The following is a 25,288-nucleotide window of genomic DNA, read 5'->3' as shown; positions in this document are numbered from 1 at the left end:
AACAAGGTCTCCTTGTGAAAAGTCCCTGTCATTAAGGTATTCCTGAAAGGGGTAAAGTGCCTACAACCCCCCCCCCCCCGCCCCCAATTTCCAACACTCCCCCAGGTTGGGATCTGTGTTGTGCTCTCCAAGCTCATGGGGCCTCCCATTGAGACCTTGCCTAAAGCATCTTACCTATAAAACTGCATTCCTGGTAGCTATCACCTCCATAAAATGAGTCAGTGAGCTACAGGTTTTCTGTATAAGACCCCATTTTCATTATACACAAGCACAAGGTTGTGCTCTGAACAAACCCTAGGATCTCACCGAAGTTCATTTCAAAGTTCGATGTAAACCAATCCATAGAATGTCCCACCTTCTTTGAAAATCCATTGAACTCAGCAGAAAGACTCCTCCATACACTTGATGTACGGAGGGCGGTCTTGTACTATGTGAACAAAACCAAAGCCCTAAGGAAAACTTTGTTTTCATAGGGCCTGGTAGAGAAGGTGATCGCATATCAAAGAATGCCATCTCCAGAGGGATAGTCCATTGCATACAGCTCTGCTATTCCCTATCCTTTAGAGTTCTACCTTTCACATGAAGAGCACGCTCTACTAGAGGTACAGGAGGCACCTTGGCTTTCATTGCCAACTTCCTTCTGGGCACCTTCTAAAATGTGTCCACCAGGCTAGGTTCTAGAACATGTTGGTGCTCAGCGGTGAGGGGGAAGGTGTTTGGTACCCCATTTTTTTTTTTTTTTTTTTTTTTTTTTTTTTTTTTTGCTGGTGTGTAGTACTAACTGTGGTTGAAGGTAGTGGAAATAACAGTTGCCCAGTCCTCTTCATTTTCTTTAATTTTTAAATAACGAAACAGTTATGTTTACTCTTGCTGCTCTCAAAGTAGATCATTTGAAAATGTGTGTAGATGGAGGATTGCCATTCTCTGGTTTAAAGGCAGATCTAGTACATAAATTGCTAGATTACCTGGCCTCTAGGGTTGTTCCTTTGCCATTAATTAGTGATCCATTAAATGCTGCAAAATGCAGAAGATGGGTCTTCTCATGTTTCAGTGTCAACCTCAAAGGCTGATGCCTTGTTTGAGCTTGAGAGAAGATGACCAGAATACAGGTGTCTCCAGGCTCTTCAGAGGTGATGTTCTGGGAGTGGTTCTGGATCATCTTCTTATCCTAGATTTCCTAAGAGTCTGCTTAGTATGCGATAAGAGATAAAATGTTATAATTGTTTGGCTAACAACTTTTGAGTATGCTTCTGAGGTACAGGAAGTAGGTGAGCCTGATCAAATTGCATTGTTGCTCAGCAGACTACCTCATTCTGGCTGCAGTGCCATTATGTATATGTTGAAGGCGGACTGGAAAGATTTTGATAAATTGTAGACTCCTGCCCAATACCTGAAGAGATTTACAGAGTACAGGAAGAAAGCTAGTAGTACTTGGGTGTGTGTGGCCGATTCCTTGAATTTGAATGACTGGGTTGAAGGCCATAAAGTAATCTTTTTTTAAAACATATTTTATTGGTTATTTTAAAACATACATACAACATACCAAGTTCTCCCCCCCCACCCCCCCACTCTCCATACCCTGGTCACCGGGTTGGTCCATCAATCTGCTCGTGTCTTGCCACTCTGTGCCACTTTCCGGTAAAGTGTTGCTTGCAGTTCCGTGTTGCGCTCCTGCGCCTTCTCTCCCCCCCCCCCCCCCCACCCCCATTTTCTTCTTCCTACCTCATTGCTGGCAGTCCTCAGGTCATTTTTGTGGCCTTTGCTGGGCACCCCCGTGCTGTGTATATTCTGTGGTCTTTCGCCACGCAGATGTCCATTTCGTTTGACCATTGAGCCACTGTTGGGCTGTCACGCTTTATCAGGCCCATTGCTATGGAGAGAAAAATACCCTCCCATTTGTTTGCAATGTTCATCTGGGGCGCCCCAGTAACATTATTGCAGGCTGTAATGCTATCGTGTGACCCAGCGTCCTTCCTAATATTTGAGAGCATTGTGTCCAGAAGGTCTTGATTTTGGGGCATTCCCAGAGGAGATGGATGAATGTGTCTTCCTCCCCCAGGCATCTCAAGCAGTTGGGATCTGTTGCCCTTCCCCAACCAAAAAGGGCCACACAGGGGTAGTATATCCTATGGAGCATCTTTAGCTGAATCAGTCTTATTCTGAAGTCTATTGCAATTTCGCGTGGGTGCATGAGAACCTGGATCCAGTCCTCAGGTTCAATGGCCCCAACATCCCGTCCCCATCTGGCTTTGAGGCTGACCAGTTCCGGGGTAGCAAATGCATTAATGGCTTTATATAGGATAGTTGTTACCTTGGTGGGGATGTGTTGTGTGAGTAGGTTGCGTTCCAGGGGTGTGCAGTCTGGTTCATCGGTAAGTGCTTGCCTATAACTATTGAGGGCGTGCGTTAGTTGTGTATAATGGTAGTGTTCTGCTGCTGGGATTCTGAACTTCTGCTGGAGTGTTTCAAACGGGAGGATGGAGCCATCGGTAACGATATCTCCTATCGTGGTTATCCCCGCCCTCACCCACGGGGTCCATGCGTTCATAAAGTAATACGTTTTGAAGGCCGGATCAACTTGGTCATGCTGGAACACATTTTTGCTTCTTGTCCCCCCTGAGTTTAAGCAGAATTTTGCAAATTCATACGAGTTGGATCCTAGGACGCTGGCTATTGCTGCTTTGGGTTTCCTATAGTGTCCCGTAAGGACAAGCATGCTTGTAGTAAGCACAAGGGGGGAAAAACAGAAGGAAAATGAGGATGGGTCTACTGAAGTATTCTTCCCATAAGTCCGACAAGATGAATAATCCATATCAACATGGAAAGGGCAGTGGAACAAACTATCCCAAGCATGAGCGTGGAAATCCTAAGCCTCCCTATGTATGTGTAGCCGGTGGAACAAGTGACCACATGAAGGGGGACGCCAGATGTAAGGGTAAGACCTTGGGTGTCCACTCTGTGAATCCGGCCTACCTGATAATACCAAGCATTATATTAAAGCTAGTGTGCTGGTGGATGGTGTAGACCCCTCTGCCATTAGGGGACTTTGTGAGTCGAACTGTAGTAAATTCAGAGGCTCTGGCCAGAGCTCCGCTGATGTCCACTAAGTTAATTTGGCTGATGATACACCCCTCCCCCCCGCTCCCCCGCCTCTCAAGTTTCCAGTTATGTCTGTCACATTAGATGTGACTGGTGGGGTTGTCAGGATACCCGATAATCTACAGAGGCAGGTTCCTGGTAAGGTTCCTTTATGCAATGACCTTAGGGACTTGTCTTGTGGGGGACACTGTAGAACGCCCACGCATGAGTTCGCAGACAAGGGTGCTTTTACCAAGCCGAAGGCCCAGCCAAGCTGTTTGGGAGAATTCTAATTTCTGTGTTAATTCACTTCTATCTTGGAGAGCCCCGCTCTTTTGCTGGACTTTTTATTTGGATCTATGCTGGAGTGAGTGAGACCTTTTGCTCACTCTAATGTATTTTTCTCTGATTTGAACTGTTTCTTTTAGTTTTGGAGTCTGAGGCATCATTTTGTATTGACATACAGCACCCTCAGTGCAGTGTCACAGAGAAGTCCTTTGTATTTCCCTTAAGGTTTAAATACCTTCTCTTGGATAAACTACTGTTTTCAAGAGTAGTAAAGTGAAATGGACTACTTATCTTTTTCTCTTTGTAGACCCAGCACACACCATCTTACATGTGGTGCTGGGGGGTTAATTAGTATCCCCTTTTGGCTACTTTCTCACCCTCACTACAATTAATGGCTGGTGGCAGATTTTTCTACCATTGTGCGTTTTACCGCAGGCTGAATCCACAGCTGCAGTATTGCACCCATTGGTGCCCATTTTGCCATTTCTTGCTTGTGAGTTCTTGTGTTTTACTCAGCGCCAAACCAGGTTTGGTCCCTTTGTTAGTTTGTGTCTTTGGCTCCAGCGTGTCTGGCTGGGTAGGAAGCAAGGAAGGTTCCCAAACTCCCTTACTCTCCTTGGTTACAGGAATGCACCCATAGGTGATTGGCTGGCTGGCTGTCCTCGGAGTTCCAGTCGAGTTAGTCTTGCGGTCAGTTGGTCCCATCAACTCAAGGGAAGAAGTCGTCTGTTCCGGGCTTCTCTAGTCAATTAGAAAATTGGAGCTTCAGGGCTGCACCGGGCAAAAACAGTCCAGGAGGTTCAGCAAGCTTCTCTTCCAGTTTCTTTCTTTGGTTCCTTTAATCCAGTGGTCGACTCTCCCTTCCAAGCAAAAAGCCTTGCCTTTTATGCAGAGATCTCCAATTCGCAGCCTAGCTGTCAATCACACAGCAGAGTGGCTGTCTTCTGAGGACAGCCCTCCAGCCAATCACCCTTGGGTGCATTCCTGTAACGAAGGAGACTAAGCACAGGGAGTTTTGGACACCTCCCTCCCTTCCTGCTTTGATAGACGTGCTGGAGCCAGAGACGGGCTCATACAGTGAATCCCGCCAATGATGAAACGAACAAAGGGACCAAACCTGGTTTGGCGAGCAGAGTAAATCTAAAGAAAAAAGACAGGGGCCATTTTGACAAAATGCGCACCCATGGGTGTCTTACTGCAATTGCAACCCGCGGTAAAACACGCAATGGTATGAAAAATGATACTACTGCCACCAGCCATTAATTGTAGAAAGGGTAACCTAAAAATGTTACATGAGAAACCAGACAAAGTAATCCCTCCATCACCCTATTGTAAGTTAGTGTGTGCTGGGTCTACAAAGTTAGAAATGTAAGTAAAGTCAATTTCACTTTGTTGCTCTTGGAAACAGTAGTTTATCCAAGAAAAGGTATTTAAACCTTTGGGAAATCTGAGACTTCCCTGTGTCACTACACTGAAGGTGCTGTGTGACACTGCAAAGATGATGCCTATGGAGTTTGTCAGACTCCAAAATCAAAAGGAAGAGTCCAAATCACAGAACAATACATGAGAGTGAAGAAAAGGTCTCGCTCTCTCCAGGTTAGAAATTAAAGTCCTTAAGTCCAACAAAAAGAGCTGAGGGTCTCTAAGGTAGAGGGGAATTAGCACACTTCTGAGAATTCTCCCTAAAAAGTGCCCATCAGCCTAAGAAGATAGGCCTGCTCCCAGTTGGAGGGTGAAGCACCTGGGAAGCATAGGATTTATTTGGAAGGTGGGCTCCTGACAGTGAGCCTACAGCATCCTCTGAAGGAGACAAATAGGAGTTTGGTGGTTCCCCTTCAGATGAGACCCTTCCTCCTGCAACTGACGCATGAGGTCCCACTTGCAAGTCATCTTGGCATCAAGAAGACTACGGCGAGGTTAAGTTGGCACGTCTGCTGGTCTAAAATGTGTAATTGGTTATTTATAATTCTCTTAATGCCGAAGAGGTTTCCAAGTGTGGACCCAGGATTTGAACCCGGGTTGTTCTGCGTCCGCTTGCTTCCAAGACAAGCGTGTTACCACTGAGCTATACTATTAGTGTAATGGGGGTTGGGGGCACAGGTAGGTCATTGCCAGAGTTGTGTTACAAGTGGTGCGAAAGTCCAGGTTCCATTTTGTACCACTACCTGTAGTGGGTGTACTATTTGAGAGGGTAGGGATTGATCATTGTAGTGGTTGATCATGCCACAAAATATCCTGAATCCATCCCACTGAAGACTGTGACTGCCAAGTCAGTTGCAAGAGCATTGCTGGGCATATTTACTGGGGCTGGCTTCACTGAAGTTGTGTCCGACAGAGGCAGCATCTTCTTGTCCAAGAATGTGGGGTGTTGTATACATTTTCTTTTGGATATCATCCACCGACCAATGGCCTAGCTTAAGGATTCAACTGACTCTCAATATCATTTTGTTTGCCCTTACTGTTCATTGCTGCTTTGTCTCAACATATATCGCCAGCCCTCTGTTTCCTGTATACCCATTCTCCATGCAGGCCTGCTGCTAATGTAGTGCGAGCTCGGCCATCCAACATTGCTTTGCCATCTGCTCGTACAAACTATGAACTTGCACTCTGCTCTCCACTCGCTCTATCTTGCTCGCTTTTCACCGACATCGAGGATTACTCCCATTTGCCTCACCCTTTATTGATTCGACATCCATGAGCATTTCTTGGCCTGTGAGCACGCTATGATGCTTAATATTCACTGTAACACCCATTATCTTTATTTGGTTCTTGGTAGTAGTTCCCTGCACCATGGGGTGAGACTCTGCCACTCTGTGTATTAACACTATAAACCACCTGCTTCCTCACCACTTGCTGGCAATTAATTTTTCACATATTTTTCTTAATTGGATTTTAACAGCATGTTGCTGTATATGGGTATTACTTGCAATCTACCTATTGTGACTTTAGCAACACCTTGCTGCAAATAATGCCAGTCAACACACCTGAAGTAGCGCCTGTACCTGTGTTGAGGTTTCACCAGTCTGTGCTCACATTCCTATTTTGCCACTTATCCTTGTCTGTACATCTTAATAAGCCTAAATCATGAGGCGAGTCCTAAAGAATAGCTTCTACCACTACACTGTAACCCATAGGCCTATTCAAAAATGTACCATGCACTTTCTGTAACTAGCGCAGTCATTCTTCCGGGCCTGAGCGCTATCGACAAATGTAATAAATACAATGATGGGAGCTCTTGAGAAGACCCAGAGGAGGAAGTGGAATCTCCTTATGTCATGCTTACCTTTTTCCTACAGGGAGGTACCTCAAGAAGGGGTTGGTGTTAGCCTATTGTATTGGTCACCCTATCGGGGCACGCCTTGCTATAGCCAAGGAAAGCTGGGAGATGCGCACGCCTCACATCACCACTAATGTGTCAGGCTAGAGAGGATGGCTTGGGCCAATGACAAGTTATAGGCTGGACAAGCACTGGCCAAATATTGGATTAACCAGACAACTTCACCTGTGGATTTTTCCCCATTCCAAGAAATCCTTAAGGCCTAGAGCTTTACGGCACAAGTGGTCCGGTCCTTAACGCATTGTTGAGAATCTGGGTGAGGCTAACTATTTGGTGGACCTCAGAAGACCTGGACAGGCTCCCAAAAGTGTTCCATGTGGATAGGTTGAATGCATTCATCCCTAGGATTGAAATGGGATCCCATGCCTCTGGCTTCAGACCGTGATGAGAAGGAATCTGGACCTTGCCCTGACCTGTTCCAGGGTAGCCCTTCTGATGGCTCCATTGAGTGTCAAATTGTCCCCTCAACTGACTCCACAACAGAACGTGTGTGGACTACAGAGCTCTTAATGCTGTCACCAAGAGAGATGCACATCCTCTACCACAAATAGCTGGACAAGCTAATTGCTGATGCCAAGTATGTTGGCACCTATGACCTTAATGCAGTGTATTGGCAAATTATCCCTGACAGAAAATGCCACGGAAACCGGTTTCTCAAAACCTTAGGGACATAACCATTTCAGGGGACTGCGCTTTGACTTAAAGAATGCACCTACCACTTTTCAAATGTTGGCCAATCCTGTCCTGAATGATTTAGGTGAATTCTGCATGCATATGTGTACAATATATCAGTCTTCAACCCTACTTGGAAAGAACATGTTGGACATCTTGTGTTGCAGGATCTTCAGCAGGCCCATCTGACCATAAAGGCTACCAAGTGCCAGATTGGTCAGGGTTCAGAGCCTAACTTTGGTGTGAGGATGTTGGGGGCAAGATTCAACCTCTTCCCAGCAAAGCAAAGTTCAGGCTGTACTATAGAGAGCAACCCCCACAACCCATACCCAGTTGAGAGCTTTTCTAGGCCTCGCTGGGTATTACAGAATCTTCAGGATAGACCTATGGAATTATAGCTGTTCCCCCAATTCGTAAGAAGCCAGAGAAAAGTCACTTGGATTGTGAGAAGGCCTTTCAAGCCCTTAATTCGTCATGTCCCTGTTCTTGGGGCACCTGATTACCAGAAACCTTTGATTGTGTACACTGATGCCTCTGGCACTGTAGAAGTGCTGTCATTTCACATTTAGATGACCAAGACAGGGAACATCCTATGTTTTATTAGTCACCAGCTTACGGACAGAGGGCTCAGGTAGGTTACTGCAGAAAATGTTTTTCCATAGTGTGGGCTATTCGGAAGCTATTACCCTACCTCTTTAAGACTCGCTTCACTGTGCAGACTGACAATGTTCATTGGGGCTTATGAAGCGAGAGTCTTAAATTGTCAAGTTGGTCCATAAGGCTCCAAGGCTTTGACTTCACTATTTAGCCAAAGGTCAGGTGCCCAACATCTCAATGCTGATGGACTGTCCAGAATGTATAACGGATGAACAGGAAACCTATCAAGGGGTGGCTTAGATCGCCCTGTATCCGTTTATTTTGGGGTGCAGGCAGTCACGTAGGTTTTGGGGTGGGGTGGGGGGGGGGGGATTAAAGGTTTCTCTTTTGGTCATAGCTCTGTGGATCCCAAACATTTTGCTTTTTATTTTTGAACCAGTCCTGACTTTTTACAGGGAAGTGAAACCTTCAGCCTCACTCCCCTGGCCTTTTGTACATTTTGTTATGGGGACACTGATCAGTTCAGACTACTAACTTGTGGGAAGTGGAGCTTTTCTTTAAGTCATGCACAAGCACTGTGGCCTGAACGTGAACTCTGAGAAGTCGTCCTTGACAACTGCCCAAAGACTGACCTTTATTGGCACATTTTGAGATTCTTGTCTAGCCAGGGGTTTTCGAACTAAGATGATTGGGGAGGTCCCTTTTACATAATATGACGTTCTGACCAGTTCTTGGACCATGGCTTCGTGGTGCCAGAGACTTCTGAGCCTCATAGCATCATGCTTCCTGTCTGTGCCTTGTGCCAGGCTCAAGATGAGACAGTGCTGTTCTTAGTCTGGGCTCAGCCTCTCTATGGCAATCGCCTGTGCCCCAAAATCCTCCCCTTTAAACACACATGTAAAGTGGTGGAAGGATTGCACCAACCTTAAGGGGAGTGGGATTTGTGTACCTTACTCCCACATGAGCCATAACCATCAATTCATCCTTGGGATGGGAAGCCACACTGGATGACCAGAAAGTGCCCGATTTGTGGTATTCAGAACAGGGGCAACTCTGCATCGGTGTCCAGGAACTACACCCAGTTTTTACCAATCATGAATTCTTGCGTTACACTTGTGAGGGATAACACCACTGCAATGTTTTATATAAATGAGCAGGAAGATCACAAGTCTCAGTAGTGACATTGCAACAATGGCCCGTTCAGCAGAGCATACCCATTCAGGCTCTCCACATTCCTGGAGATGGGATCTTGGAGCCAGATGGACTCAGCCGATTAGAGGCTTCAGTTGGTGAGTGGGTACTCCAGACCGAGGTGGTCCAAGACTTTTGTGAGGTGTGCTCCCTCCCCAGTTGGTCGCTTTGCCGACTCTGTGAAACACAAAGTTCCCCTTCGCTGCTCAGCTGGGCAGACACAAACTCTTTACGGACAATCTGTTCATTTCTTGGGAGGGAATGGTGCTTAACATTTGTCCCCTATTACACCGGTTGAGCAAGAAGTTCAGGGAGGACCGGGCCGCTTTGATTATTCTGGTGGCCCCTTTATGGCCATCCAGTTTCTGGTTTTCGGACCTGAATAATCTAGCCGGATGCCCCGGTCAGGCTTCCTCTGAGATCAAATGTTCTGTTTTAGGAGGTTGGGGGTGGTGGCACCCTGCTGATGAGAAAATACGCTGCACACTCTTGTGAAGAATTGCAAATGAGCCTTTATTGGTGGATGGCATACAAGATAAGGGTAAGCAAACCTCCCACTTCACTGTCGTCCTCTATTCTCTCTCTCCTTCAACTGGTCCTTCCACCACATTCTCTCTCAACTCCCTTCTAGATTGGAACATTCAAATATATACATGTTATGCTGCATCTCGTCCAGAGCATTGGAGGAATTCCATAAGTACACCTCAATTTCCTAGTACCATATAATGCCTGCCTACCTTTACCCTCAATTCAGTTGTTAGCCTAGTTCCTTAAGGTTTGATGTTGGGCCGTCTGGGTTTGTGCAAGGGGAACATGGAAGCCATTATAGCTGCTTGTCATTCCATGAGGGCCTAATACAGGGGCATATGGATGTAAAGACTGGATGGGGGTTTTCTGTACTCCTGCCCTCTATATGGAGTAGAAGCACAGAGCACACCAGCCAAGATTCTCTATAAGGTAGCTATGGACGAGCAATCAGGGTGTAAGCGCTCAGGAGGTGATGCAGGCTGGTTCTTATGTACAGTGTAGTCCCCAAGCCCACATAAAGGAATGTCCACACTGTTGGTGATAATACAGTTCTTTATATAAATAAGGTTCAAGTTATATACAAAAGCACAAGGTAGAGAAAAAGTAATCAGCAGCAAGCTAAATATTACAAAAATCAAATTGTATTAGTAAAACACATCACAAAAAACATACACATTAAAACCAAGTAAAAAATAAAGTGCAAGTGACACCAAGCTAAATGCTCACAATTAAATTGTAACAATTCATCTCTAGTCGATCAATGGACTAGGTACACTGCTCCAATTAACACATTAATGTAGTATATACAGGAGAGGAGAAATATCGGGTCAATGACGACCCAAATACATAGACCAGTAGATCTAATCACTGGTAGTATGCCTCAACATGTTTCAATTCATGTAATTTCTTGAGAACTTTCTTCAGGAGGGAGTATTTTGATCCGTCACTTTCTTTTTAGCATTCACTGCAGCACTTCATTATTATAAAGTGCTTAACCCAAAAAAGGTGCTGCTGAAAAACATTATAAAACACTCTGTAAATCTACATGTTTTATACAGAGAAGACAGAATAAATCTGAATGGGCTTGGTAGTTGGAGAAACAAATACATCTTATACCTAGCCTTTAGGGTAGAAGTAGGATAGGGGAAAAGCTGGACAATGTTCCGTCTTCAAATGCACCCTTTGCAGATTCAAATTCTGTGGAGATACATACACATATCAAAACCTACTCTTTAGAGCCCACATCAGCTAACTGTCAGAAATGAGTCTGTGTTCACATCTAGACCACACATATGTCAACTTACAAATAGTATCAGGATTAGATTAGAAAAAGGAAGAGCAAATCGCACAAGTATACCCCAGAATGGGGTTAAAAAGATTCCCAGAGAATTGTGACTATAAACGCTAAACAGAACCCTTAGTACCATGGAGGCTCAGAGCAGCCGTGAAGAGAACACAAAAAAAGGAGACTCAAAAGTGTCTTACTGTAAGGTAAGGCAATTAACGCCAGGACAAAATAGATAGTCTAGGCAGGGAATGCATTCAGAACGTTGTACCTTTCACTACTCTCCATCCGGGTTAGAGAGGAATACAGAGCCAGAGGGATAGAATCCGCTACAGAGAAAAAAATGAAAAGTAAAAACGGGGTTAGAAAAGCAGAACTTTGAAAGAATGGACAATCTGGTGTGCCAAATGACAACTGGAAGCTAATTCGCAAACCTTCAGTGGCTCATGCCGAGAAACGGTATGAAAACGAACAAACGTCTCCAAGAAACTGTACCGCGTATTAGTGCTTACCTGTACTCGCATGAATCAAACGCGTGTCTGGCACGTCCCACGATCAGCTGGGAGTTCGGTCCGAAAGGGTTGGTCTTTGGAGGTGGAGTGAATACAGCCCCTAAAGCCCGTAGCAGGAAATCGCGTGCGTTTAAAAAAATAAATAAACAATTTTTACCCAGCAGCCCACGGGAGAGAGGAGCAAACTACTTTGCCATCATGGAGAGGTCCCCACAGGAAGTAAATAAAGTCCTTTGTTGGTGTCTATAGACAAGCTAGGTTTGTAACTGGAACTCAGACCCCTAGTGTTGAAAGAGCATATGGCACGAGACGCAGTCGGCATTGGAAAAAAAACCAATGATCGAATACATGCATTGACTAAACTTATTTAATTTTAAGCCACTCAATTGCGTCATTAAGCCTGTGACGATCACTACGGATTTGGAAAATAAGCTGTTCTTTTTGTAGAAGTTTTGAATAGCTAAAGTATCGGCTCTAACCACCAGCAATACTGTCCAAGTAAAGCTGTCAAAGTCGTGGGCTTTATCAACAAAGTGTTTTACCATGGGTGCCTGGAGGGTTTTATTCTTAATGCAACTTTTATGTTCATTAATTTGATTAATTTTGATTTTCCAATTGGTCTTGCCGATATAGTGGAGACAACAAGGGCAAGTGACCATGTGTACTAAATGGTCAGTATTGCAATTGGAAAAAGATTTCGGAGTCCAGATTATATCGCAGCCTATGTTGACTTCATGGGATTTGGATGTAGTTTTACAAGCCACACATTGTCAACAAGGATAATGACCTGTGATAGGAGGAAGGCCCCATTGACTAGTAATACTGGTCTTCCGCACAGAAGGGTTGCGAAATCTGCTTTGGCTAACTAGATTTCCTATAGAGGTAGATTTAGTATAGGCAAAAAGAGGTATACCGGGGTCAGACTTAGTCGTTTTAAGCACTTTCCATTGTTTAGAGATAATCCTGTGAATGGCTAAACTATGGTTGGTAAAGGTGTTCACACACACTATTCCATCATCCAAATTCTTTTTGGTTTTTTCCTCCAGTAGAGCTGATCTGTTGTTGAAGGCACGTTTAGCCGCTTTTTTAATAAGTCTCTTAGGGTAACCTCTATTCGAGAGTTTACCTTTTAAGGTGTTGAGCTTCTTGTTCATGAGACTCTCTGCTGGAACTATTACGTTTTAACCTGAGAAATTGCCCCAAGGGCAAGTTATCTCTCAGGTGTTTAATGTGATGTGACTGGTGGTGCAAGAGAGAATTCTTCTCAGTCTCTTTATGGAAAGGCCGAACTCTAATTTTGCCATTTTCATGGTATAGGCTCAAGTCAAGAAAGTTAATTGCCTCTTGTTCAATGGTTAAAGTAAATTGAAGATGTCTATTGCGACTATTAAGCCATTTTAAAAAGGCAACAGCAGTTTCACATGTACCTTCTTATATCACGAGTACATCGTCAATATAGCGTGACCAGGCTTTGACTAAAAGGGTTAACTGCAAAAATAAATAGTTTCTCAAAAAATTCAACATAGAGGTTTGCCAAACTGGGGGTCATAGTGGCCCCCATGGCGGGCCCCTCTATTTGTTGATACAAAAAACTTTGAATTTGCTGGCATTTTTTTTTAAGAGCCAAAGAGATGCACCACATTATGAAAGACGTGGGGACTGGATCAGCATCAAGTCGAGTCAGGAGAAGTTCTTCAATTTTCTCGAGTATCTTGTTGTGGAATATTATTGTATAAAGACTATATCGAGGGTCAACATAAGTTGAGTTTCTTGGTTGAATTCCATATCTTCAAACTTGTTGATAACGTCTTTAGTGTCTTTTAGATAAGATTTCATCAGCGATACATAACCTTTTAAGGTAGTGATCAGCAAAGATGGAGAGGGGTTCAAGAATAGAATACCCGCAACAATAGGCCTTCCCGGTGGGTTCACAAGAGTTTTATGAATCTTAGGGAGGCAATAGAAACAAGGAATACTAGGACTCTTATTAATCAAAAAAGCACTCCCTTGAGGGCTGATCAATTCTCTCGCTTTAGCTTTCAAGACTTTGAGATCAATGAGAGAGGCTAATTCTGAAGTCGGGTCCCCACTGAGTTTTTTTTATAGTAGGCCTCATTCAAAAGTTGTCGATTACATTCATTGACGTCGTTGATCCGATTCAGGACTACTTTACCCCGTCCCTTGTCAGCTTTCTTGATAATAATGGACTCATTAGTGGCCAGGTTATTCAAGGCCAAGGATTCTTGTTTGGAGAGATTGTGGAATACTCTGGTATTAGTATATTCGAGTTTGGCAACTTCTGCCAAGACTCGCTTTTCAAACACCAAAGATTCAGGGGAAAAGGAATGAGCAGGGGGGTAGAAGACCGAAGGAGGGTGGAGGCCAGTATGGTTAACCATGCTATTAGAGGCAACTTCATTAGATGGATTTGCGAAGAACTCCTTAATATGAATTTTGCGCATTAACTTGTGGAAATTGGTACGGAACTCGAACGAAGTATGCATCTTGGTGATAACAAAGCCCAGGCCTTTCTCTAGGACGGACCGTTCATGATCTGTAAGAACATAATTCGACAAATTTACTAAAAGCGATTCCCGCTACGTGTTTGTTTGTAATTGTCGTTCCATGTTCCTCTGGAAGGGCCCTGGTATAAAAAAGGTATCTGGGAATTGTTCCGATTTCCTTGCGTGGGTTTGAAATTGGCATTGCCTCCATCTTTTTGGTGGTCAATTAGAACTTCCTACAGTGGGAACATCTGGATCATTTGTGCTACTATCGTACTGCTACTATAAAATGTAGTGATTCGATCTACTGGTCTATGTATTTGGGTCGTCATTGACCGATATTTCTCCTATCCTGTATATACTACATTAATGTGTTAATAGGAGCTGTGTACCTAGTCCATTGAACGACTAGAGATGAATTGTTACAATTTAATTGTGAGCATTTAGCTTGGTGTCACTTGCACTTTTTTTTTTTACTTGGTTTTAATGTGTAGGTTTTTATGATGTTTTTTTACTAATAAAATTTGTGTTTTGTGATAATATTTAGCTTGCTGCTGATTACTTTTTCTCTACCTTGTGCTTTTGTATTTTGTCACTATAATCCCTTCTTGAAGGTAGAGGTCTTTTTACTACCTTAGGGAGTAATTGTTTCCTTCCTATATATGATCAAGTTATTTACACCTACAATAACACTTTGTGCTCAGGCAATACTATAATGATAAATTAACAGTTTCTATGTCGTCCCACAATTACTCTTTGACTCCACTAAAATGCACCAACTGCTGACAGTTTCAAATGGCATACAAATCAATAGCAAAAGGTATCAGTTATAGACTTAAGAGGAAAACCAGTTGCTCAAACAATTAGCAGAATACTGGGCCCCTACCACTAGGCACAGTTCTGTGTGAGGACATCTCTCCGCCCCCCAAAACCCGGACAACCTGCTAAATAAAGTATATTGAGAAGCCCCGTCCATATATTGTTTAGCAGTCTTCTTTCCTTCTATAGATGCTCTACTACACCAATGTACCTGGTTTAGCAGAGTTCTGCGACGGGTCATCGACTGATCCTTCTTGAGTGAACTCCTTTTAAGACAGGAACCAGGGACCATCAAGATTCCATGAAGAAAAGAGTGAACAAAGGCGTTTAGGCAGCAGCTTCAGTCCTGGCGGTGCTCGCCGACGATCGGTCGTGGACGTCCTGCAAAGATGAGGCGCGCGGTGCACCTCAACGACGATAGTTCGTTGCTGCAAAGAGGCAATGAAAAAAGTAGGCCCAGAAAGGGCGTCTGGTCTTCAGCGTTTGCCGTTCGCGATCGGGACTCTACCACGGCTGGCTTTCGGATCTTAGTCCACGTCTTTGAGGACTTCGGCTGGTGGGAATCCCACCGGCAGACTCTCCTCGGTTTGTCAGCGACCTTGACTTTCTCTGGCGGGACAAAGCGGTCGAGGTTGATGAGCAAGGGAGTCCTTGATTCAAATGTCTTAGGCAATGGAGTGTTGTGGCACCGGTCGACTATGATGGTCATAGACTAAGATGGATTTCATTGTCCGGGCGCTTAGCTTCAGATTCCTCGGCGTCCCCGTCTCTGGTCAGCAGCCTTTCAGTGACTGACTTCAGGGAGCCTTGGTGAAGGTTAGCTGGTGCACAATGTTCCCTCGTAGCTTGGGAAGAGGTCTCCTAGCTAGGTCCTCTTGGATCAGTCCTCGAAGGCACAGCAGCTTTTGGATTGCGTCGAAGGAAAACCTCAGTAATCCTCCTTCATGCTCTGCTTCGAGATCAAGCATCTAGTTTTGACTTCAGCTTCTGAACGATTTCCATCAGTGAGAGGTCCCCAGATATACTGTTAGGTCTCTCATTCACTCTGCTGGTTCACACTCACGCAACCAATCCTTCAGAAGGGCATTCATTCATGCAGGCAGCCAATCGGGGCTCACTGTGCATTCAGGCCGTTCTTCTCCATCCAGACAATCGCAAGGAATGTGGATTGGGACAAGCACCCAGCCATTCAGCACTCCACACTGCATTCATACCAGTTTCAGGCAGGGCGGTCTCGGTCATTGTGTCACACACCAGAAATCAGACACCCTTAACATGGAATGCATAATGGTCACACACTCCATTCAACCAGGTCCCACCCCAAGGGCATACCCACAACATAGTCATTGGGAAGGCTCCAGCCAGTCTGGCCTGGACTTTTCCACAATACCATATATGGAACTTCCACCCAACAGCGAGTCAAGGGAAGTGAAATGGACAGTCAGGGCTTGCCAGGACTTTGGGAAAACAGGCTAATTGCCAATAGAAAGCAAGAGGCCATAGGCGCCATCTAGTTTCCTATCGGGAATCAACTGATTCCAATGGCAGGGCATGGGTATCCCAAAACGGAGGATCCTCAGAGCACCTGTCAAATTCAGCATGGAGCTGCCACCAGCCCATACCCTGCTCTGTGGGCCACACAGAGGTGCCCAAAAACATACACTGGGAGTACAGGGTTGTACCCCCACCCATGGGTGCCATAAGTGTATCCCAAGGGTCTCTTCACCAAACCAAAAGGAGGAAAAGCTGCACTGACAGGAGTCCCATATGGACTCCTGTGCAGAAGATAATACAGAACACACATGATATAAAAGGACTACAGGACAAGTACATGGAGGCCCTGTCCCTTCAATGCATTTCCAGCATCACAGTGGACAATATCCTGTCGGTGGTGCCTTGACAGGCGGGTGCAACAGCTGTCCTGTGGCTTGATCCCTGTTCTGTCCATTTCAGGTTTGGCTGCCATCTGGGGGTGAGGGGGGGTGGTGCAGGCTTGAGTCCTGCCACACTTACCTTGCTTCAATCACATCATAATATGATCTTGCATTTATAACGCCCCTATGCACAAGTGTTTCAAGGCGCGACGAGGCAAGGGAAGGAAACGGAGGGAAGACATACAGCGATCCTACTAGGCCAGGTGACATTGAGATCGAATGTGCAGGGGGCTTTTTCCCCCTCTGCTTGTTCTCCCTCTCGAATGCTGGTATCAAGAGAATTCTCTCCAGGACTTAAATCTCTGCACTGGCTCCCAGTGGCTGCGAGGATTAAGTTCAAAACCCTCTGCATCGTCCACAAGGCCTTCTGGTGCTGGGGGCCTTAATACCTTAAACTCTCTCGCTCTCCCCAAATACCTTCATACTCTAGCTCTTCGCTCGGCTACCTCAAACTCCCTCAGGGTCAGTCGCTTCTCCAAGCAACGAGTTGGTGGTAGATCTTTCTTCGGCTGGGGCCTCCCTCTGGAACTGCCTCCCTGAAACTTGAGGAGAATCCTCTTCGGTTCCGGAAGCACCTCAAAACCTTTCTCTTTGCTTCTGCTTTTTCTCCTCCTCTGCTTCTGCTTTTTCTCCTCCTCTGCTTCTACTTTTTCTCCTCCTCTCCCTTGCTAACTTCCTTTCTGGCACTGAATTTGCACTGGTTACCTGGTCACCCCCTGATCTTGGGCCCAGGTCCCTTCCCCTGCCAGTGGCACTCCTTGCAACCCCCGCACTTGGGGACTGTTTCTATATCCTACAGTCCCACTACCAGCACTGACAGCTGGTGTTGGCACTTATCCTTGCACTTGCCACCTGCTGATCGTACTTTTACATACTGTTTTATTTTTTATTTTTTTACCCCATGTACTGCACTGTCCTCTCCCCTTTCTCCCTCGCACTTCTCCTCCCTTCACCTTCCCATGCACTTGCGCGATCTGAATGACACCTGGCCTGCTAGGATCGTTGTCTGTCCTCCCTCTGTTCCCCCTCCTGTGCCTCGACGCTCCTGGAAACACTTTTGTTTAAGCATGTTATAAATGCCATTGCATCATATATGTATATCAATTGAGGGGTTTGGGCTCCTAGTTCCACGATGAAGTACTCCTTCCTTGGATCTGTCTTCACAGCAGTGACTTAAAACCCCTTTTGGTGTATGGCCACGTTAGAGATTTTTTGGATGGCCTGGAAACCTCCCTTCTGGGTGGCACTCGCCGCTGAATTGGCAAACTACATGCTCTTTTGGCTAGTGAGCAATTCACAACATTTCACAAAGGTGGTGCTGCATACGCATCCAACTTTCTTACCCAAGATTGTGTCGTTCTCGCATGCTCTGTGGGTGGGAAGGGTACTTCAGAATCTCAATGTGTTGAGCTCTGTTTGGTTAAGATAGTCAGGACGAACATCCTTTCAGGGTGTGCATGCTGGTTAATCTGCCACAAAGAGTGGTACTTGATAGAGGAGTAAGGAAAAGTTAGTTACTATAGCGACTACTGTACTCCTGCTCCATCTTTACCATTCCCCTGCCTGCATACAGCCTCACACCTTTCCCGCTAAATGGAAACAGCCTGGTTTGGCTTAATCGATTGAAAAAGACTCAGAGCGAGGCTGGTGGTGGCACCTTAAGGGTTGCTGGATCTACATACGTGCGTATTTACACAGGCAATAAAATGAGTGCGATTACTATGTACCAAAATGCTCTGGCCCTGTACCTGCAAACGGGAACTCTAACAGACAGGTAGGTGGACTAGATTAACAGTACAGTGAGTAAAGTTTCCTTTGTCCCTTTATAGAGATATCATCAAATAATTGCTTCACTATTCATTTCGGTTAACTTGTGCATAGTCATTAATAATTCCCTTTTAAAATCCGCCTTCCTGGCAACCATAACACATAGTTCTAACTTGAATACTGCTGGGATTTGTACATCCCAGCTTTGCTTGCTAGATAGTTGCCTTTTTTTTTAAGCTAGACCGAAATATAGAGCTCTAGAAACTATCCTTAAACGAGATGTTGATTTATCACCAGTGATACTAATGTTACTTAAAGACCTGCATCTTAGTTTACTTATCTTCTGTATTTACAAAGTGGAAAAACTACAGACTTCAAACCTGTGGCAGCTTGAGCCTTGCTTGTTAGGGCAAATGGTTTGGCTACCATATACTGCTGCTACAAGCACTCATCTCTGGGCACTAGCTATAAGTGGATAGCAGGTTGGACATAGCAAGCGTGTTTGTGCCATTATCTACTACTTCAAAAAGGACATCCTGGTCTACAACCCAGGCCTCCCTATCGCTGACACCTATACCAGTGTCTCCTCCAGGAAAACGTTCACCAACATCCTCTTTGTTGTTCCCTCACCAGACCTATGGACCCTACAAATGGTTTCTGTGCTCTCTCCCATTAATGGTGGCACCCGGTGGGAGGCCCTCCTGGCTTCCTTCCACTCCTCTAAGGTCATCATTAAGGAAAATGGTACCGTCTTGGTCCAAGGCCTTCAGGCCAACCTTCTCCTCTTCGATAGACGCTTCATGCGCCTCATCTATTTCCTTTCTTCTGCTGTTCCCTCTCCCCCCTCCACGGCTTCGCCTTTCTCCTGCTGCCTCCCCCTGGGCTAACTTGCCCTCTCCTCCTTCCCTTTCTGCCCCCCCCCCCCCCCCCCCTTGGGCTTTTCTACACCTCCGCAGGGCGTACCTCTGATTTGTACCCCTCTCCGGAAGTCTCAAGGACGGCAACCTTCTCCATATTAACACTTGTAACTCTCGCTCAGCTGTCGAACACTCCTCCGACATCTGCCGCCTCCTGGAAGAACTTGACCTTGATGTCCTTGGTCTCACTGAGACATAGTTCACTGCCAGCCCTATCACGAGCTTTGACAGTCTCCTCCCTGACGGCTACAAGATCCTCTCTGCGCCCAGGTCCAACCGTTCTGTAGGGGTTGTAGCCCTGATCTTCCCAGAGTGGATTCCTGCCTCTGTCATTCCTACGCAGGCCTACTCCTCTTTCGATTGCCTCGTCTGCAGGCTCTCACTCTCTCCTAGCCATTCCCTTACTGTGGCTACTATCAATCGACCACCTGGTCCGATCGCCTTCCTCTGAGTGGGCGCACCTCCTCCCTCCTGTTCACGACCACTGAACTCCTTCTTGGAGACTTTAGCATCCACCTCGATGCTTCCTGCCCTTCCTCCGGACTCTTTCGTGACCTTTGCGACTCTCTATTCTCCCCTCTGGCCCGACTCACTCTGCAGGGCACACTCTGGATATTCTGATCTCCTCAGACCTTCCCATTTCTATCCCTCGCTACTCTCTCCTGGAGTGATCACTTCCTCCTTTCCTCCCAGCTCACCCTCTCTACCCCTCAGGCCAAGCCAACTCCATCACTGCCACCCACCTTCTCGGTCATCCGACCCATGAAGCGCGTGTCAGTTGAGACTTTTGCCGCCGCTTTCTCACCTCCCCTTTGACTGACTCACACCCTGACTCCGCCCTTTCCATGCTGCACTCTGCTATATCTGATACTCTCGATGTTCTTGCCCCTGTCATGAGGATCCGCCTGAAGCCCAAAGCCAAGTGCAAATCCTGGTACGACTCCAACCTAGTCACCCTTAAACGCAAGTGTTGGGTGGCTGAGAGGAAATGTCGTGCTTCATGTACATCCTCTGACAAACTGGCCTGCCGCCTGCTCCAAAGGCAAAACCGGCTCTGCCTTCATCAAGGGAGAGATCACATACAAGCCCACGTCTCTGCGGCATCTCAACTAGGCTGAACTCTTTAAAATCTGCAAGGAACTGGCCAATCCAGCCGCAGTCTCTAACTCTCCTGTCCCTTCCCAGGCCCTCTGCACGACACTGGCTTCTCATTTCATTTCTAAAGCTCAGGCCATCCTGTCCTGTCCTCTCCCCTTCCTTCCTCTACTGCCTGCTCCTCCTCCTGGCCCTTTGGCCACCACTCCTCCCTCCTTCTCTGCCTTTCCACTGTTCTCCCCCGACAAGGTTTCTAGACGGGTCCGATCTATGAACGTCTCGTCAAAACAGGTTAATCCCTGTTCCTCCAAAACCATCAAGGACCACATTGACTCCCTGGCTCCTGCTCTGGCCGACTTCTGCAACCACTCCTTCGCCACTGAAGTCTTCCCTTTCCCCCCCTGAAGCACTCCCTTGTGCACCCTCTTCTTAAGAAACCCTCTGCCAACCCGTCCTGCCCGGCTAACTATCGACCAATCTCCATCACTCCTTTCCTAGGCAAACTCTTGGAAAGCTGGCCATCTCCCAGCTCAATTTTCCCACTGAATCTGTTGGTTGTCTCCATGGTAATCAATCTGGCTTCAGAGCTGCCAGAAGCACGGAAACCGCTCTCCTGAACATCCGTGAAGACCTGCTCTACAACCTTGATTCCAACACCCCTTGTGTTCTCATCTTACTTGATCTCTCTTCTGCCTTTGACATGGTCAACCATGCCTTTCTTCTCAACCGCCTCCGCGATATCCTGGGTATCACCGGTCAGGCCCTGGCGTGGCTGACTTCTTTCCTCTCTGATCGACCCTCCCAGGTTCAACTTGGGTCCTTCCTCTCCTCTCTACATCTCTACCTGTGGTGTTCCCCAGGGGTCTAACCTCTCTCCCTGGCTGTTCAAGCAATACCTGGCGCTTCTTGCCCACCGCATTTCAGCACTCTGCCCCAACTTCCAGTGCTATACGGATGACACTCTGCTCCTTTTCAGGCTACCCTCTGCCACCTCTTCTCCCTCTCATCTGTCTGTCCGCCATCAAGGAGTGGTGCGCCGCCAATGAACTCTGCCTTAATGCCAGTAAGACGAGATTCTCCTCATCGGCACACCCACTCCCTCCTTTCCTGTCGCTCTCTGGCCGACCTCTCTTGGCCCTCTCCCTGCTCCCATCTGTGAGGCTAAAAACCTTGGGGTCATCTTCGACTCCACTCTCTCCTTCTCTCCTCACATATCTGACTTCTCTAAGAAGTCACACTACCAGCTGCACCTCCTCAGAGGTATTTTTCCTTTCCTCTCCTTCCCCCAGAAGCTCACTGTCTCCAGAGCTCCAGTTCTCTCTAGGCTAGACTACTGCAACAGATCTTTCTAAATCTGCCGGCTTCTACTCTCCGCCCTCTGCAACTCATCCAGAACAGGACTGCAAGATTTACCCTTGGCCTCAAGCCCAGGGATCGCAACTCTCCATTGGCTAGGAGGATTAAGTTCAAAACCTTCTGCATTGTCCACAAGGCCTTCTGGGGCCTCGATACCTTCAACTCTCTTCCTAAATACCTTCCTTCTTGAGCTCTTTGCTCATCTGCCTTCAACTTCTTCAGGGTCAGTTGCTTCTCCAAGCAAAGAGTTGATGGTAGATCTTTCTTCGGCTGGGGCCTCCCTCTGGAACAGCCTCCCTGAAACTTGAGGAGAATCTCCGGTTCCAGAAGCACCTCAAAACCTTTTGCGTTTGCTTTTTCCCCCTCCTCTCCCCTGCTGACTTCCTGGCTGAAACTGCACTGGTTACCTTGCCGCCTTCTGATCTCGGGCCCAGGTCCCCTCCCTGCCAGTCGCACACCTGCACTGCCTTGTTGGCAACCCCCGCACATGGGGACTGTTCCTGTATCCCTACAGTCCCACTACCAGCACTTGACACCCGATGTCTGCACTTACCCCTGCACTTGACACCTGCTGGCCATATTTTTATTGATTGCTTATTCATTCTATTATCCCATGTACTACACTGTCCCATCCCCCTCGCACTTTCCCACTCCCCCCCCCCCCATTCCCATTCACATGCACATGCGCGATCTGAATGACCCCTGGCCTAGTATGATCATTATCTGTCTGTTCCCCGTCCCTTGCCTCGTCGTTCCTTGAAACACTAAGCGCGTTATAAATGCCTTATCCTCCCATCTGTTGCCATCCTTCTGTTTCTTTCCCATGGTTTAATCTTCAAACCCTTCCATTCACCAGGTTGTGGTAAGAGCCATGATGCTGCTTGGTGGCCGGGCAACTGAGGTTCAAGTGTTAATACAACCAGTAAAGATGGATGTGCAGGGGAATGCACTAAACATGAATCTTTTAAAGTAGCTGTAACCCAACTGCACCCTAGATGAATCTTTTTCCGAAAAATTCTTTACCTGGAAATGGCCAATTCTTTTGATCACTCTGCATAAAGTGATCGAATTTAAAAGCATTTGTATCCAACTTTTTTCTGTTTCCAACTTGTGGAACCTTGACGTGATTAAAGCTTTTAAAAGACAATTTCATCTTTGAAATGCACATGCTCTTTCCTTTGACAACCCTGCCTCGTCTCCATTTTTACATCAATACAGTAGTTTGTTTTTTGATGATTAGTTACTGGAACCTGCGTTCAGCCGTGCTATTTTGGGTGGTATTAAGTGTTGGTGCTTGTGCTTTTATTATTTTTCTGTTTAGTATTTTTTTTGGTCCATTATTTTGAGCCAACCCTTTTACCTTAAACCTTCTGTTTAGACTGGCCTTGGGTCTACAGCATTTGGAACAATGTTCCTTTTTAACTTTTTAAATGTGCATGTATTGAGCTTAATCAAAGGTAATGACCATCCAGTAAGAAAAGCTTTCAAAATCACATGGAGCATTTTAGAGTAACTTTTTTCTAGCAATTTTACCTAGTAATTTATCCTTTGGTAATTTGATGTCATGCTTTAAGGAATTGTCTTCAGGCTGAAATTTGTATTTAAAGTCTCAACTATGTTTTCTCCCTTTATTCTTTTTGCAGAATTCCGGCATTGAGAAGGCTTTCCTCTTCGATGTCGTCAGCAAGATTTATATTGCAACAGATAGTTCGCCTGTTGATATGCAGTCCTATGAGCTTTGCTGTGATATGATTGATGTTGTAATTGATGTGTCTTGTATTTATGGGTGAGTAGTTGAGAATTTAAGTCTTTAAAATGTCCAATTCTAAAATGCTTTAGTGTCTGTTTTCCATTCATGATGTCATTAATGGAGTGAATTGAGATGTTGGAAGTAATGAAATCCTAAAGCACGCACACACCATATAATTGTTTGTGCAATCCCAAACCAGCCTTTCTCTCATTTCTGAAGTAGCCAGGTTCTGCTCAAGTTGTTTATCAGTTCTTCTCAGTAGGTTGGGATAAGTTGTTTCTGATGCTTGTTAATCTGCTTAGAATCACGCGGCGTATTGCATCTTGTCTTTCGGGGACCGAAAGGGGACGTCGGCATAGGCGTGTCTGTAACACTATCCCTATCGTGACATGTGTAGTACCCAAAATCCTCACGCACCGAGGTCCCTCGGATTGTTTTTTTCCACCCAGATAACTGGTCGCCCTGTAGCGGAGCTCTTACTAGACACATTGTTTATCTTTACCGAATTGTCGGTTTATTCCCCATTAAGTCACTTTGCCCGATAAGAAAATCTTCGACAAAGACTATGGGGGAATCGTCTACGGATGTGGATTTCGGCACCTAAGATCTGGCGGCCGGATTTTCCACATGGTTGGGCCCTCTGGCCGACCTATACGGTACGGAGAGTGGGGTCGGGGTGGCCATATTGTTTAGTATGTCTTTCCTCCTTCGCCTCTTTTCCCTGTTTGTCTGGTCATCCTTCCCTTTTGCTATGGAAAGGATTCCTTTTAGATTCTGCCCTAAGTGTAGGGTCAGATAGCCTTGGAAGGACGAACGCAGGACGTGTAACGCCTGTCTCCCCTTAGAGCACGACGAGAAGCGGTGTGCAAACTCCTTTGGCCTAAGACCCTTAAAGAGCGCTGTGTAAAGCGGTGGCCCGCATATGGTATGTCACGCGTGGATCCCCCTTCTCCCACACCGCCACGCGGGCTGAAAGTGACCGGGGTACTTCGGATGACCAAACGCCGTTGTGGATATTATAGACCTTGAGGCGGACGCTTCTAGGTCCGCCACGCCCGTTCCCGCCCCTTCCTGGCTAGACTTTGGTCTTGGACCCGGCGACATGGGCGTACAAGCGCACCACAGTAAGCACACAACCCTTACGCCAATTTCGGGGTCTTCGTCGAAAAAGGCGAAAGCGCCAACAGGGCTGCCGAAAACTTCGCTGGTTCCCTCGGATCGTTCAGATACAAAGCCTTCCCCGCATCAGCAGCAGCGTTTTGCGACTGGGCAATCTAAACAAACTAAGGGCGCTACTCCGAAACCTACACGCGTCAAAGTGCGGGAGCCAGACACTTCGATGCTTTTCAAGGCCTCCGTAGGCCCGAAGTACGGCAAGGCCTCTACCTCGGAAAACCAACTTCTAGGCCCTCTAGTGCTGCGGACGGTATTACAACTGCCGACAAATCATCTGAGCCTTTGTCTCACGATGATTTGGCGACTATCGAAAGTAGCATCGGAAGAATCACGGCGGCGGTGGGCCTTATTCCGGTTCCGTTTAAGGTTATGGGCCAGGCAGCGGATACATTTCGGCGGATTGGGTTCCCGAATCTGATGAGGCTTACGGAGATAGTAGAGAGCCTCTTTCTGACACCCTCAGATGTTCCTTTCGACGCCGC

The 25,288-nt window shown here is 46.4% G+C and overlaps 1 protein-coding gene across 2 annotated transcripts in view; it reads left to right on the top strand.

Moving 5' to 3' along the window:
* Positions 1 to 25,288, top strand: part of RRAGC (Ras related GTP binding C) — a 231,910-nt gene that overhangs the window by 104,489 nt on the left and 102,133 nt on the right. For both annotated transcript variants that reach the window (XM_069622673.1, XM_069622672.1), the window contains exon 5: positions 23,524 to 23,666. In XM_069622673.1, coding sequence (XP_069478774.1) covers positions 23,524 to 23,666 — 143 coding nt within the window. The remainder of the gene's footprint in view (positions 1 to 23,523; positions 23,667 to 25,288) is intronic.

Source organism: Ambystoma mexicanum, chromosome 11, assembly GCF_040938575.1.
Source record: "Ambystoma mexicanum isolate Mex_15411 chromosome 11, UKY_AmexF1_1, whole genome shotgun sequence".
In the NCBI taxonomy this organism is placed as follows: Eukaryota; Metazoa; Chordata; class Amphibia; order Caudata; family Ambystomatidae; genus Ambystoma; species Ambystoma mexicanum.
This window is presented reverse-complemented; position numbering and strand designations above follow the sequence as displayed.